This window comes from Leopardus geoffroyi, chromosome D2 (assembly GCF_018350155.1).
Source record: "Leopardus geoffroyi isolate Oge1 chromosome D2, O.geoffroyi_Oge1_pat1.0, whole genome shotgun sequence".
Taxonomy (NCBI): Eukaryota; Metazoa; Chordata; class Mammalia; order Carnivora; family Felidae; genus Leopardus; species Leopardus geoffroyi.
This window is the reverse complement of record NC_059334.1, coordinates 31,764,852-31,780,097: the sequence shown is the minus strand read 5'-3', so window position 1 is coordinate 31,780,097 and position 15,246 is coordinate 31,764,852. Positions and strand designations below refer to the sequence as shown.

General features: G+C 54.0%; 1 protein-coding gene across 1 annotated transcript; it reads left to right on the top strand.

The window, feature by feature from the left end:
• The first annotated feature begins 651 nt into the window (after positions 1–651).
• NODAL (nodal growth differentiation factor) lies at positions 652–8,413 on the top strand. Its single transcript, XM_045439501.1, has 3 exons — positions 652–1,349; positions 5,443–6,140; positions 7,569–8,413. The coding sequence occupies exons 1-3, from the start codon at positions 1,154–1,156 to the stop codon at positions 7,719–7,721; spliced, it is 1,047 nt and encodes a 348-aa protein (XP_045295457.1). The 5' UTR covers positions 652–1,153; the 3' UTR covers positions 7,722–8,413.
• The last annotated feature ends 6,833 nt before the right edge of the window (positions 8,414–15,246 follow it).

Genomic DNA, 15,246 nt, shown 5'->3' with positions numbered 1-15,246 from the left:
AAAAAAAAAAAGAAAGAAAGGACGTGGGGAGGAGGAGCCCTCCTGTGCTGAGGGAAACAGCTGGGGCCTGACAAGGGGCAGGGATTTATATTTCTTTACAGGTAGTTCCAGCTCTGATGTGACGGCACCCAGAAGGGAGGCCGCATGAGGATCACTCCCAAGCAGCTGAGGAAAGCAGGGCCCAGAGAAAGAGAAATGAGAGGCCCTGAGCTGAAACCCAGGTCCCCTGGGGGCAACTGCCAGGCCAGACAGGGACTGCAGGCCATGGACAACACAGGACACACCTTTCTCCTGAAATCACTGGGATGATGCCCACCACACGTGCTCCACTCTCAGGGGCCGGGATCACCCTGTTAGCTATGCCCCGGGCTCCGGCTTCTGCTGAAACACTTCCCCTTTCTGATGGAGAAGTGTGTCCTTCATCCTGGTCACTTGTGCCCTTTGCCTTCTAGAGAACACTTCCATCCCTGTCTGAGGCAGGTCCCCAGGGGCCTTCCTCTGGAGCTCACCTTCTTGGTTCCAGCAACTCCCAGTACCGTCACCCCTGGTTTCCCAGAGCCATCCAGACAGGCCTTGCCAGTTAAGGCCAGGAGTGCTCCAGGAGGCCATCTGGGTGAGGGCCCGGAAGGCTGCACCTGGCCAGGCTGGGTGGGGGAGCATCGCAGGTCAGCCTGGGGCCTCACCTGGCCTGAGAGCCTCCAGGATGCACTGTCACTCCCTACCTGCTGCTGTTGAGCCATACATCCATTTGGAGCTTGGAGAAACAGGAAAGGGCAAGGATCCGACGTTAAGGCAGAGCAAGGAAGCCACAATTCTGACCTGCCAGTTTGAGGGTGAGGAGTTTCCCAGGGCGTCAGAAACATGGCCTGGAGTATCTAAAGTAGCAGAGTGCCAGGGTCCTCAAACGCGGCAAAGTAGAGGGTCGCGGGACCTAAGGGCTCCTCTAGCTCAGCGGGTCTCCTCCCTCCCAGGCTCAGGTCTGGCCCTCCCGCAGCAGGTGGTCCCTCTGGGGGCCACCCCCCTGGATGGGGTGGGGGGGGGGGAGGTACAGGATCCCAAGGCTTCCCCCAGGGAAGGAGGGAGAGGGCGGGGCGGCAGCGAAGGCCCAGGATAAAAGGGGCGGAGGCGCCGCTCCGGGCCCAGCCAGCCCACCATGCAAGCCCCCCGTCTGCCCTGGTTCTTCCTGCACGCCTGGTGGGCCCTGCTCCAGGCGGGCGCCGCGACCGTGGCCCCGTCGCCCCTCCGTACGCGGGGGCAGCCCTCGTCGCCATCCCCTCTAGCGTACATGCTGAGCCTCTACCGCGACCCGCTGCCCCGGGCGGACATCATCCGCAGCCTGCAGGCGCAAGGTAGGTTGCGCAGCCCCGCCGAGCCCCGGGGGCGCCTTGGGACTCCGGAAGGGCGCTGGGAAATGCTGCGGGAGGGTGGCTCCGGGCTGGGGACCCCGCCGCTGAGGGCGCTCTGCGCTGGGAGGGAGGAGCATCGGGGGTCCAGGTCTGGGGTGGCACCGGCGTTGGCACTGGCTCGGCGCGCAGGGTCGGCGGGTGGAGGGGATTCTGGCATCGGGAAGGGCCCCGGGGCGGAGACCCCTGCGTTCTGGGCCTTGGTTTAGGGTGGGTAGAGCGCAGCGCTGGAGGGTGGGAGCCCGATTGCGCCAGTCGACAATGCGGTCTTGTTCAACTACGTAACCTCCGGGCGCCTCGGTTTGCGCTGCCGTGAAATGGGGACAGCAGTCCCTCCCTTATAAAAGTGTGGCGAGCGCCAGGTGACAAAGCACATAAAACGCTTAGCACAAAACCAGGCATGGTAATAAAGTGGTCGTTATTATTGCTACATACGCTCTGTCGAATTTCTTTTCGCGCGTCAGGGTGAATGGATGCCGGAGGCTGACCGCGAACTTCGAAACCCAGCACCGAGCGCGTAACAAACATCAGGGATTATAGTTCAGAGATACGGCACTAGAGGTGGAGTGCCCCGAAGTCGGGAACTGAGGCAGGCTTGGGGACTCGAGTCCAGGCTGGGAAGGTGCCAGCGTCCCGAGTAGTACCGGGTTCGGGGCCTAGATTTGGTTTGGGGAAACGCTCAGCGACCGTGGTGACGCGGGTGTTTCACCCTCGGAGTCGGGGCAGGGCGTTCTGGGCATCGGGCGCGACGGACAGGTGGGTGCTGAGTGGAGGGACCCCTTCCGCGGGGTCCCCTTGCCCCATGCAATCCACATCCTGACTCCTGGGGTCGGGGGCAGACCCCTGCCGCCCTGCGCCGGCCTGTGCCTCCCTCTGCCGGCTGGGGCCAGACGGCCCTCCCCCACGCTGGGGCGCAATCCACATCCGATCATCTGACCTAATTGGCCACCCGCCAGCCCTTTGGTCGGGTGCGGGGGTGGGGGCTTTTAGCTCCCTGGCCTGCCACGTCTGGGGTCAGACAGCCGATGACCCCTCTTGAAGGGTCATCTGGGGATCAGCCAGATTTAGGGACACCCGAGGGGCTAACCCGAGGGGCTTGAAAATTACTGGAGGGCTCTGCTCAGTCCCTCTACCGGAAAGCTGGTGTGGGGAGGAGGCTGGGCAAAGGGGCAGAGAGTGCCCTTCTTCAGTTCACTCTCTCCTTCTGGAGAGTTCCGGAAGGTTCGTGGTGGTTTGAGAGTCTGGGAGACTGGAAAACTGGGTTCAGTTCCCTCAAACCCTGCTTCCCAATTCCTGGAGTATTCCCTGCAGAACTAGTTTCCCCTTTTGTAAAACCGGGGGCTGGCTTTCCTTCTGCCTCATTTGTGTGTGAATGCGGCAAAATATACATGACAAAACCTACCATTTTACTGTTTTTAAAATGTACAGTGACTTTAAGCACATTCACAGTGTTGTGAACTGGTTTCAGTTTTTGAAAGCAGCCAGAGGAGCCTGCCTGGAGGGACACAGGTGGAGAAGGGATGGTCTAACTGCTCCTTTCCCTCTTGGGTTTATCTGTCATGCCGCACCTGTAAAGCGGGAAACGGGGTGTTGGAGTCTAACCAAACTGGGTTTGCATCTTCGTCTGTGGCTGTGGAGCCAGCCTCAGCTCCGACCTTCAGTTTTCTCTCATCTGCGAAACCGTGATAATGGTGGGGAGGATTCAAAGAGACAATGCTTGGCCCGGGAAGCAATGAGTGGCAATTAATTGCTAGTTTGTAATAATGTAGAGTGGACACTTAGCATCATACCCACACCCTCCTTTCCTACGGAGCCCGGAATCCCAACTCGGCCTCAGCATCCTGTTTGAGGGTGAGGGAACCCCCAGGGCATGGGCCCAACCACTTTCTTCTTTAGAATTGGACGCAGGTCAAGAATATCCCAGGGGCCTGTGTGGCCGATTGTGTTGAGTTGCGTGGATAGGTTCCAGGGTGTCCACGAACCCTTTCCTGATACTTGATACCAACAAATCACATTTGCTGTAGAAGTGGGAGATGCTTTCTTTCCTGGGGAGAGCATTCTTGGCTTGTAGCCAGCATCGGTGACCCCCAAAAGATTAGGCACCCCTATCCTAACAAGAACCGGAGACCGATCTAAGAGAACCTATCAGCACTGTGTCCCAAGGACCCCTTGGCTGGGGGTGGGGTCATGGAGTCAGAGACTCCGCCCCACTGGGAAGGAGCGCTCCATACACATTGTCCATCCTGGTAATGGCTGACTTTGCTCTTCTGTCCAGGTCTTTCACTACCTATCTGGACACCTTCGTTTCTAACCTTGGACGTCCGCAATAATAAGGAAGTGGTCGATGACAGCTGACACCTATTGCACGTTGGTTGTGCTGGGCCAAACACTTTCTGTACACTATCTCAGCGAATCCTAACACTTCTGTGAGGTGATACTGTCACTGGCTCCCTTTTGCAAAGCGGGAAACTGAGGCCCAGAGAAGGAAACTAGCCTGCCCAGTGTTAAACAGCAAGTGGCAGGATTTGAACCATCATAGGAGGCACGAGAGCCCCTGCTCTTGATCACTGAGCTGGAATGTCTTCCTCTAAAAGGCCGTTGGTGGATACTTGAGATGAAAAGTCTTTAACTCCTGGTGCAGGTGGCCAGGAGTTGTTACACATCCCACGGAATCCCCAGGTGGCTAGGGGGTGCTGCAGTGGGCAATGGGTAATGCAGGCCTCCTCCCCACACCTCCAGGGAGAGTTGCTAGCCAGGGGCGGGTTATTGCCCCCTACAGGTGCTAATGAGGAGGGAAGTGGAAATTAAGTGAAGAGCCTCTGGGGATGGGCTCGGAGAAGCTGCCAGGAGGCTGAAGCTGGAAACTGCTTCCTTATAATAATGCAGGCTGGATTTCTCAGGGAAATTCACTTACATCATCTCACCAAAGATGCTCTAGGAGGCAATAAAAAAAGGAAACTGTCGTGAGGTCTGCCCAGAGTGGACCCAACTAGGAGGTCGTCACTACCCTTGAGATCTGTTCGCAAAAGGGTTAGTGTTTTTATTCTAAGGAATGAATAATCCCTGACTTTTATTTAGCAACAGACGGTCAACCCTCTTTATTTCCATGAAAGCTTGTGATGAGGCCGAGATGGGCAGGGCATGACCATTCCCATTGCAAAGGAGAGGAAACCGGGCTCGAAACAAGTTCAAGGTCACTTTTAGCATGCGCACATACATGCTATTCCCAGATATTGGGCCAAATTAGTCCGGGACTAAGATGAATGGAACACACTTCCCCATTCTGTTTCATCCATTTTGGGTTTTGTCATCTTGGGGAGGGGGCTGGGACCAGGCTGGGGGCTGTGTGTGTGCAGGCTGTGTCTGCCCCAGGTGTGTGAATGACCTGACAGGGGGCGGTGATGAGCACCTTGCAGGTAGATGGGAAAGCCCAATGGTTGGAAAACTGCCAGGTCAGTGCAAAGTCATGCTTAGAATGTGTGAGGTTGTCAAAAACCCCGGAAGTTTCTGCCTCCATCTTTACGAATAGGTGGAGGAGAGGGTGGCCGGCCTTGGGCTTCTGTTGCCTGGGCCTCTCAAGAAGGTTCGGGGCCTTTCCACGTGCCCGTGAATCAGGCCACCGTTTCCAATGAGAAAACAGAGTCTGGGGAGCTCAGGGTCACAGGGTGAGGGGAAGCCCAGGGTTTAGGTCAGAAAGCTCAGGGTTTGGCCAAAGAGCAGGGAGAACGCATCCAGCGTCTACCAGCTGTTCTCTGGCTGGGGGGTGTCTTAGCGGGAACAGCAGAACCGGGATTTGGAGTGTGGGCTTTGTGGTTGGGCAAATCTGGGTCAATTCTTGGCCCCGCCACCTCGTGCAGGTAATTTAACCTCTCTGACCCTCGATTTGAATTGGACTAAAATGGACTCCACATTCCCAACTCGTAGGGTTGGGGTGAGGATTGAGAGGGTCCCTGTCAGGTGAAGGCTGCAACATGAGCTCTGGGGAGCATACAGGGGGCCCCCACTCACCCTGCTTCCTTCCTGGTTTCTCCCCACCCAGATGTGCATGCCGATGGGCAGAACTGGACCTTTGCTTTTGACTTCTCCTTCCTGAGCCAAGCGGAGGATCTGGTGTGGGCTGAGCTCCGGCTGCAGCTGGCCGGCCCTGTGGACCTTCCCCCTGGCGTGCTGCCCTCCATCGAGATTTTGCACCAGCTAAAGCCGGATGCGGAGCAGGACCCAGCCGACTGCCGGGAGCGTCTTCGGATGGACTCGTTCACTGTTCCTCTGTCCCAGATGACCTTTTCCTCAGGCAGCATGGTCCTGGAGGTGACCAGGCCTCTCTCCAAGTGGCTGAAGCACCCTGGGGAGCTGGCGGAGCAGGCGTCCAGTTTGGCCACAGAGTGTCCGCAGCAGCCTCCCGTGCCGCCGGTCGCCAGTGCGCTCCTCGTGCTCTACTCCAACCTCTCCCCGGAGCAGAGGCGGCTGGGTGGCTCCACCTTGCTGTGGGAGGCGGAGAGCTCCTGGCGGGCCCGAGAGGGACAGCTCTCCCAGGAGAGGGGCCGGAGGCACCGCCGACACCACTTGCCGGACAGAAGCCAGCTGTGTCGGAAGGTCAAGTTCCAGGTGGACTTCAACCTCATCGGATGGGGCTCCTGGATCATCTACCCCAAGCAGTACAACGCCTACCGTTGTGAGGGCGAGTGTCCTAACCCTGTGGGGGAGGAGTTCCATCCCACCAACCACGCATACATCCAGGTGCGGAGCCCTGCCAGGGGAGGGGAGGCGGCGGGCTCTGTGGGAGAAGTGGCCATACTGCCGGATCAGGGGACAGGACTCGAGCTCTGCTATCCCATTGCTGTTCATTCATTCACTTATCCGAGCACCAACAGTGTGCCAGCTGCTGTGCTGGGATATAGGGATGGCCTGTGGCACCAGCCTGAGGGGCCTATGAGGAGTCATGCCCCACCGGGTAACCTCGAACACTTCCCTCCCTTAGGACTTCTTCCTTGTCTTTTCATAAAATTAGGGGTGGCGGGGTATAGACTAGAAGGTCTCAGCTTCCCCTCGGCCCTGATTTCTAGGAAAGGGAGTTCAGAATCTGGATTTTGGGAATAAACCTGGATTTCATTCCTACAGATTAGCTGTGTGATATTGACCAAATTGCTTAGTCTCTTCGAGCCTCAGTTTTACCACCTGTGAAATGGGGACAGCAATGCCGTGTTTCACAGGAGTGTCGTAGGGTTCAAGGAGACGATACATATACCCATGTACATCTGTGGGCAGATAACCAGCACGTGTGATATTGTATTATCATTACTAGAAGTCTGTGATTCGCTGATGAAATGGGGGCCACATTTATGGGGCCATGGTTGGCATAATACTGTTTCCACCACTGTACTTTTGCTGCCTGAAAGAGGAGGTTTTTTTTTGCAGTAGAGAAGGCCCGAGGCTACCCCCAGGTGCCACACTCATCAGCCTAAGGTCTAGAAGGTGGTGGAGGAAAGCAAAGGGAGAATGAGAGGGAGAAAACGGAGAAGAGGGCCTAACATCGTGACCCTAATATTTGGATTCAGAGCCTCTGGGGAGTATGTGAGCTGAGCTCATGCAAGGGAAGCACTGGTGGGGCCAGAGCTCTGTGGGACCTTCCCTGGGCAGAGGCCTGAGCCTCTCCCGGGACTTCTCGCCACTAACCTACCTGCTGCATGATTAAGGGGGCCTGCAGAGACCCAGATAGTCCCAACTGGCAACTCGTGGGTGACACTCGGATCTGAAAAGACTTTGCTGGACCACAGGGACAGGGCCCAGTTCCAGAGTGCCAAGGGATTGCTACCTTTTCTCCTATTGACTCCATTCGCCCTTCTCTGGGCAACAAAACAAATCCCACAAGAATTTCCACATGACTCGCTTTTGCTTCATGTTTCTGGAACTAAACCAGGAGTTTCTTGGAATTGGTAGGCACGCTAGGCTAGAACAATAGAAGGACATGTTAAGTTTGCTGCTGCTCTACCCAGAGATGGCTTTTAGAATCTTCTGTTTAGCTCCTTTTTTTTTTTTTAAACAGCCTGTAAAGTTAGACTTTGCATGTCAGACTTTATGATGTGTTAGCATGCTGATTCCTTTATGAAAACCATTTTCTTCTGTTTTTGTACCCAGAAACTGACTTTACCTTATTTCCCCCGCCAGAGCCTGCTGAAACGATACCAGCCCCACCGAGTCCCTTCTACCTGCTGTGCCCCAGTGAAGACCAAGCCGTTGAGCATGCTGTACGTGGACAATGGCAGAGTCCTTCTAGACCATCACAAAGACATGATTGTGGAAGAATGTGGGTGCCTTTGAGGAGATCCTGGTGGGAGCTGGATTTGCCTGTACCCTGGGAAGGTTCTAGAAGGTTCGGGAAGGTCCTAGAAGACACGATAGCCGTCTAACCCAATGAGGAGAGTGGGGGGAAGTGTGCTCTGCCTGCCAGATGTGAGGAGGAAGGCGTCCACTCTGTAAAGGAAGGTTCCTGCGGTCAGGAGAGAGGGCAAGCCTGTGGAAGCAGGCTTGTTGGGTTTTCTCTTTACTGAAGAGACAGTGGTGAATAAAAGCACTAGCGAAAAGGGTTCTTTGACTTTTTAACCTGTGAACCCCCAGAAATTATATGCAAACGTTGGGGCATACGTGCATTCATTTTTGAGGTGGGACAGATTATCTACAACTTTTATGTATTCTCAAAAGTGGTCTTTGACCACCCCTGCCAAGATTGAGTTCACTGTGTTAAATTAAAAACAGTTGGCTCAAGGGGCGCCTGGGTGGCTCAAGTTGGTTTGGCTAAGCGCCCTACTCTTGATCTCAGCTCAGGTCTTAATCTCAGGGTTGTGAGTTCAAGCCCCACTTTGGGCTCCACGCTGGGTGTGAAGCCTACTTCAAAAATAAAAAAATAAATAAATTAAAAGACAATAATAAAGAGTTGGCTCTTATTGCCTCCGGCTGGTGGAGGGGAGCCCCCGCATCTTTCAGGCTGGCCAGTGGCAATCTGTCGGCCTTGTCCAGAGGCTCCCTGGAGTGGGTCTCTGCTAATGAGTTGCACAAACAATAAAGCCATTGTGAAATCCTCCTAGGCCAGCTGGTGCCTTTGAAGGGAGAGGCAGGAACTCTGAACTGGCCACACTGGACTATAGTGGTGGAGCCCTCAGTCATCCCCGTCAGCCTGCTCGGGCAGACACAATCCGAGTCTATTAAAGTTGGTGACAATTCACTTTGGCCTCTCATTGTGTGCTGTTAATGAGGCCCCGGAGCTTCCCATCCGGCAGGGGTGAAGTAGCCGAAGACTCGGGGGAACTTGGCTTATGGTCACACAGCTCAGCCACTGAGAAGCCGTGTGACCTCAGGCGAGTAATTCCTTGCCCAACCTCTTCCTGTGAAATCAAAGTGGATGGGTCCTAATGCACTCCTGTAAAACGTCTGTTAGCGGGTGCAGAAGCGCCACAGGCCTGAGGTCCTGGACTGTCCTCTGGGCCTCATCCCCATCCCCCTCTACAATGTGTGAGGCCTGCTGTACCCCCTTTATCCAACCTTTATCAGCCCAGGGTTCTAAGTCTGGCTTAATTTCAGGCTCCGGCTAGCAGCACAGCAGAAAGAACCCAAGCTTTCTCATAGGAAGCTCTCCCGCAAAAACAACAGAGCGTGTCTTTGCCTCTTGGATAAAAAGACCCCAAAGGCAGCGATTCTGTTTTTCTTTTAGTTGACTCATTAAGCATTGCCAAAACGGACTATTTTTGTTTGCTTGGCAGGGATGGGGCGAGGGGGGGGGGGGGCGCATTTTACCGGGGATGGGAGTTTACAGTAGTTCTGCTGCTCTTTCCCAAGAAGCCTGTCCCCCTGTGCTCCAGAATGATCCCCACCGCGTGGGAATCCCTCCCGACTTTAGACGTGACTCAGCCACAGCCTTGGTGGAGTCAAGGTAGTAATCCCGGCCTAAGCATCGGCTGGCTAAGCTGAAGCCAGGCCCGGGCTTGAGAAACCTCGAAGCCCTGATTCAGCAGCAAAGCTGATCGAGCTGTGCATTCCTTGGAGTGGAAATAGACCAGCCCTCACCACAATTCCGAATCACCGTACGATTCCGCATCGGGTTCTACTCAGAAAGCAATAGAGGCGGGGAGGCCTCGCGAGGCCAGCTTTCATCCCACTGCTTTCCTAAGCGAGAGACCGCGGCGGCCTAGAGGCCTGACCACAGCTAGGAGTGGCTGCGTCAAGAACTCAGCTCTGGTCTCCGGAGCCGCCCCAGGGACACTGTCCTGAATCGCGAGGTTTTTGCTCCCCTACCTTTAGGTCAAGGCCTGGCCTTTCGAACCAAATGTTTGGACCCAATTTCGCTACCAGACTGAAGTTCTTGGGAGGGAAAAATCCCATCCTAAGGCTTTAGAGCACTTTCCTCACTAGATAGGTCCCCAACATTCCTTCTACGGCTAGGGCCCAGAGAGCAAAAGTTCAAGCTATTTGTGGCCACAGCTTGTGGGAGTGTTTAGTTAGCAGCTTTACGGACTCCGAACAAACCTCACGGACAAGGCGCGTAGATGGAGGCAGAGGAGTGGACTATGTTTTGCTGACCCCTGCTGGGAGCTCAGCACTGGGCCTGTCCGCAGTAGGTCACCCTGCTGCCTGGCCAGAGGCACTTGGGGTCAAGCCTAGAAACACTGCTTCATGCTCTGGGCCCTGCAGTAAGGCTTTGAACCAGAGGAAATACCGTCTCTAAGAACGGAGCCCTAACCTGGGGGTCAGGAAGGGGCTTTACAGAACAGGGATTTGAACTTGCTCTCCAGGCAAAGGCCTACCGAACTTGGAGTAGTGCTAAGCCGGTAGCTGAGTGGGGAAAATGGGATGCCTGGCTCTCCTTGGCTGGGGAAGCGGGTGGACCCGGTGGCACGTGGGAGTGGAGAAAAGGAAGGACAACGAAAAGGGAGAGCAGCAGAAGCACGGGCTACACGGGATGTGGGAAGCGGTTGTGACTCCAGTAGCACCATTAGGGGTTTGCTTCCTTCTTCTGCAGTCTCCCATTCTTAGGGGCAAAGCCCCCTTAAGTTGCCTTTGAAGTTAACATCCTACCTGCCTTTGGACAAAGTAAAGGATGCGTGAAGTGCTACCAAAATAGTTTGGCCCCATCTTCCCCTAAAGATTTAGTCCTTCCAGAGGTCCAGGGCTAGGTGGTGGCTGCAGGCTCCACGCCCACTCGGCTCACTCCTGAGGGAAAGGAGGCCCAAGTGGCTTACCTGTGGTCGCCATGCCAACTTTGCTGAGCTCCAGTCCTTTGCTGAACTCCTGCCGAAGCAGGCCCTGAGCTAAGCTAAGCGCTTGCCGTGAGCCTAGCTGAGCCTCACAGCCACCTCGGAAAGTTGTAGTTCCTAACCCTAGCCTACAGCAGAGAATCCTGCTGGAAGGGATGAGGCCTCTAAGCAGCTCACCTGGAATTCAAGGCTGTCTCACTCGGACGCCTGTGAACGAAACTCTACGCTGTCCCGACGGGAGAACGCTTCCTCGAGTCTACTGTTTTATTCTGCAGACCTCTGTTCACACCTAGAACACGACAGGAGTTCTTGCTCTTGGTATTAATAGGAGACTTCCTGGATTAATAATAGCAAGGAATCGGATGCTCATGCAGCACAGCCTAGTTTAAGATCAGAAGGGACGAATGCCTAACAAGTGCTCCTGGGGGCACAGGCAGCCCTCTTCAGAAAGAGGAAAAGCCCTTGTTTGGGCTTCTGCGAGGCTGGTTTCTGGACAGGGCCCTCCCTGGCGTGTCCGGCTCCACAAGCACCTGTTCACCACCAAGCTGCTGAGGAAAGGGACACGTCACCTCGCTGTATATACAAGGCCAGATAGACAAAGAAAGTGCTCCACGAATGCTGAGAACAGACACGCGAAGTGACTGACCGTCTGGGTCCACCTACCTCACCAGTCAAGGCCCTCCAAATGGGAGGTCACCTGAAATTTTACAAACTCAAATAAAATGCAAGGCGATACTCAAGATCTTTATTGATTTAACTGTAACAGCAACCATTGGTGACAATTTAATTTTTTCCCTAATTTCCAAACACCTGCTGGTTTAGGACAGTTACCAAAAAAAAAAAAAAAACCAACAACAAAAAACCAACAAAAAACTGACCACGGATTCACACAGGGCTGCCTCCAGACTGCATGGTGCCCTCTGCTATCCATCCACAGCCATGAAATGGATGGGAGGAGTGGAGGGACGATCACATCAAAGGAGACGAAGGGAAGACCAAGGAAAGTACTGGCACTCTCCACTTTTCCATTCAGAGCCCATGGAAATGGGCCACTGGTGGCACTAAGACGGGAAAGGGCATTTGTCTTATATATAAAATCTTCTAAAGATGCTTAAAATGGACACTTGGATACTGAGTGTCCTCTGGGCTCTCCAAGACACGTCCTTTGAGGTCTGTCCCCTGGGCACCCAGGCGGGAAGAGGTGGGCTCTGTCTCCAGGGGAAGGAAAGGCACTGGCTCACAGTACTCAGGGACTCGGACACAGCCACCAGGGGCAGGATGGCTAATAGGTACAACTCATCCTTATCTCGAGTGATCCTCCCCCACCCTCCTGGTTTCAAGTAAAAGTTACCCTCGGCTCGGGTTTGGGTTTTTCTGTTTTGCTTTTAAAGATTTAGATGGAGAGGAGGGGTGGGGTACCCTGGGTGCAAGAATGGGTATGCTGTGCTGGATTCACGGAATTGTCTCGGGAGTGTCCAGGAATTTGGGGTTTAAGCACCGGCAAGAGCTCCCTTTGGGATTTCAGCGCAGCCACATGATTATCAAGCATTGCAGCAACTGTCAGCTTCCCGCTCTTAGAAAGGTAGCAGAGTTAAGAACTCAAAGCCCCCAGGAACTGTGTTTCATCTCGGCAATGCTTCGCACTGGCCATCCATTCGGTATGATGGTTATGCCAGAGCTGCGGGCAGAGGGTAAGCAAAGAGAAACCGAAGACCATCTGAACGGGGACTTGAGACTTCCTAAATCTACCTTTGCCAAAAGGTATGAACTTCCAGGACCAGCCCAGAGACAGAAATTTAAATTCCAGAGGATGGGCAAGGTGACGTGAATGATTGAAAAAATAAGTTTGTATCCATTTCCCTCCAAATTTCTCTGAGCTAGCCTCAAGGAAACTTCAGAGCTCAACCGGAAAATCCTTACTAGAACCAGGAAACGCCCCTGGGGTATAAGCATTCAAAAGAATTCTGACCCCATTGCCTCAAGATCTGATTTTGTCCTTTATTAAAAGCCCAGAGCTAAAGGAACCGGGATGGGTGTGGGTGTGTGTGTGTGTGTGTGTGTGTGTGTGTGTGTGTGTGGTAACCACACCCCCTTCAAAGTCCAGACAGAAATTGCCCTTCCAAAGAAATAATGCTTTTTTAAAATGAGTATTACCCTGTCCCAGATGTCATGGGTGGGTAGGTGACTGGGTTTTCGCAGATTAGTCAACAGCTGTTGTGCCCGTAGTCCAGAAACCTGCCTAGAGGGGAAAGTTCTGACCCAGACGGAGACGCAGTGGACCTCCTCTCTCCAGGAGAATGCAAAGGGCCAAGGGCCCTGGCTTCAAGCAGCCAAGACGCCCGACACCCCATCAAATATCCAAGAAGGGGAGAATGGGTAGAGAGTCTGGTTCTGGGACATGACTGCCAACATGATGAGCCCCTCGTACCAGCTGGCTTGACCCAACAGAGGCACTCAGCATGTGCCGGCTGAACGATGGGACTCTGGGGGTGAATCCCACACATGCAGCAGGCTGCGGGCTAATGGGAACGTCTGACCTGAGGTCGGAGCGTCCCAAAGAGCTGGTAACCCGAACAACAAAGAATAAAAGACCATCTATTCTGAATCCGCCTCAAAATCAGAAGGAAAAACACAACTCATCTGAAAGTGCTGTGAAGAGGAGTTCCTTACTTGGGGAGGAAGTACCCTTTTTCTTACAGCCGCCTCGGCAGCAGTGCCTCTGGTTCAAGCTCCCGCTAAAACCAAGCAGGGCTAAAGAAAACGCCGGGGAAGAGGCGGGGCCTAAAGCCGGACAGGAATGTGCATCTCGAAGAGGTCTGAAATCTCTACAGCGTGGCTGGACGCGGGTGCCAGAAACACAGCAGACATTCACTAAGAATGTGTTCAACTGACTAGCCTCGGCTAAGCTTCTCTCACAGGTGAAGACAGGGTCAGTTCTCTTTAAGAACACATTCCCCTCAGGAAGCCCAGGACGAGGTGGGCGCACATGTCAGAGAAAACCGGATTTGAGAGGAGCAATCAAGCACCGCCAGACATCTCTAATTCCCAGATGTTCCAACTTCACTGGAGAAGTGGCTTCTTGGGTGAGAGAGCCAACCCCAACCTGTTCCAGCTGGTACGGCTGCAAAGACCGGGTGCCAGGCACAGACTCTGACATGGACCTGGCTTCCAGATGCTATAACCTATTTCACCCTGAATCTGAACCGTTAAGTTTTTTACCCAGCCCGGTAACCCAACATCCGACTCCCATTTCCTCCTCTTGCTTACCAACCCTGACTCCAAGAAAGTCAGCTTTAGGGGCTCCGCTAGGAGGATCCAATTCCCTTTGGCAGTTCCTGGCCACGGGAGATACCAGGAAGTGGTATGGCGTCTCAGAGTCACCGAGCTTGGGACTCGTCATGATGCATTGTCACGCTGCTGGTCATTAGGCAAATGTATGGCTCTTTATTCTCCTGGGAGATGTCATTTCTTGTCACTCTTAAAGCCAGCAGGTGGCTTTGGGGAAAGAGAGAGTGTCCACCTTCTAGCCAGGAGACATAGTAGCAGCATCGCTCTTGGTGTGTTACCTAGTTTAACCAACGCCCCCCGTCGGACTGATTTTATCCTCTGTTGGGGGTAAGGTGGTTTTAAGGTACATCCTCAAATTCTTCGCTACTGCCCCATTCCTAGGTGGGGTGTAATTCCCGGCCCCTTGAATGCAAGCTGGACTTCGGAGCCTGCTTCTAAGGAACAGAATCAGGAAGAGGTGCTGGCGTGTGCTTTCAGAGACGTCACGAAAGGCACTGCAGACTCCCTCCCTGGGAGACTTACCCTCTCCCTGGGACCCCCTGCTCAGGGAAGCCAGCCCCTGTGGTGTGAGGACACTCACGCTGCCCTACTGAGACACCTCTGTGGAGGGAACCCAGGCTTCCTACCAACAGCCACAAAGAGAGCGTAGCAGTGGCCTCTCCGGCCCCAGATGACCGCAGACCCTACCAACATCTTGCCTGCAGCTTCCTGAGACCCTGTGCCGGAACCATCCCGCTCAGCTGCTTCCCAATTCCTAACTCCAGAAGCTGACAGGTAATGTTTGCTCTCTCAAGACTCACAGTTTGGGAATAATCTGTTACACGGCAACAGAGAATGAAGACAGGTGGAAGGACAAACACGAAGGCCGCTGCTCTACGATGTGTTCTTGAGAATGTGAGCGAGTGGGGATCTCGGCAAACCGTACCAGAAGGAAGCCAGACCAAGACAATGGGCGTCTCCTGCTGGAATCTGGAGGAACAAGGTCATTTCTCATTAAGATGGACTGTCCCCAAAGCACAGAAACATGGTTTCCTCATAAGGGCAACAAATGATCACCAAGATTTTAAGAACCATCTGATTCAAATGGTACCCTCAGGGGACTCCCTTCCCCAGGGACAGATTATTCATTCTTCTGGATCTGGCTTGCCCTGAAAATCATTCTATGAGGCAAGGCACAAAGGTGCCATCTGTTACAAGTTACTCTGTTGCCTTGTGAAATGATCTTTAAAATGCAGACTCACGGAGGTTAAGGTATCTCTCCTAGTAGTGGCCTCCAGGAGAGAATTGCACCAAGCAGTAAGGAACTCCTT

Bases quoted from the DNA above. Each gene is read 5' to 3' on its own strand.
- NODAL (XM_045439501.1), top strand. From the start codon at position 1,154: ATGCAAGCCCCCCGTCTGCCCTGGTTCTTCCTGCACGCCTGGTGGGCC. The intron at 1,350-5,442 runs GTAGGTTGCGCA...CTCCCCACCCAG, and splicing joins CCGCAGCCTGCAGGCGCAAG to ATGTGCATGCCGATGGGCAG. The intron at 6,141-7,568 runs GTGCGGAGCCCT...TTCCCCCGCCAG, and splicing joins CCAACCACGCATACATCCAG to AGCCTGCTGAAACGATACCA.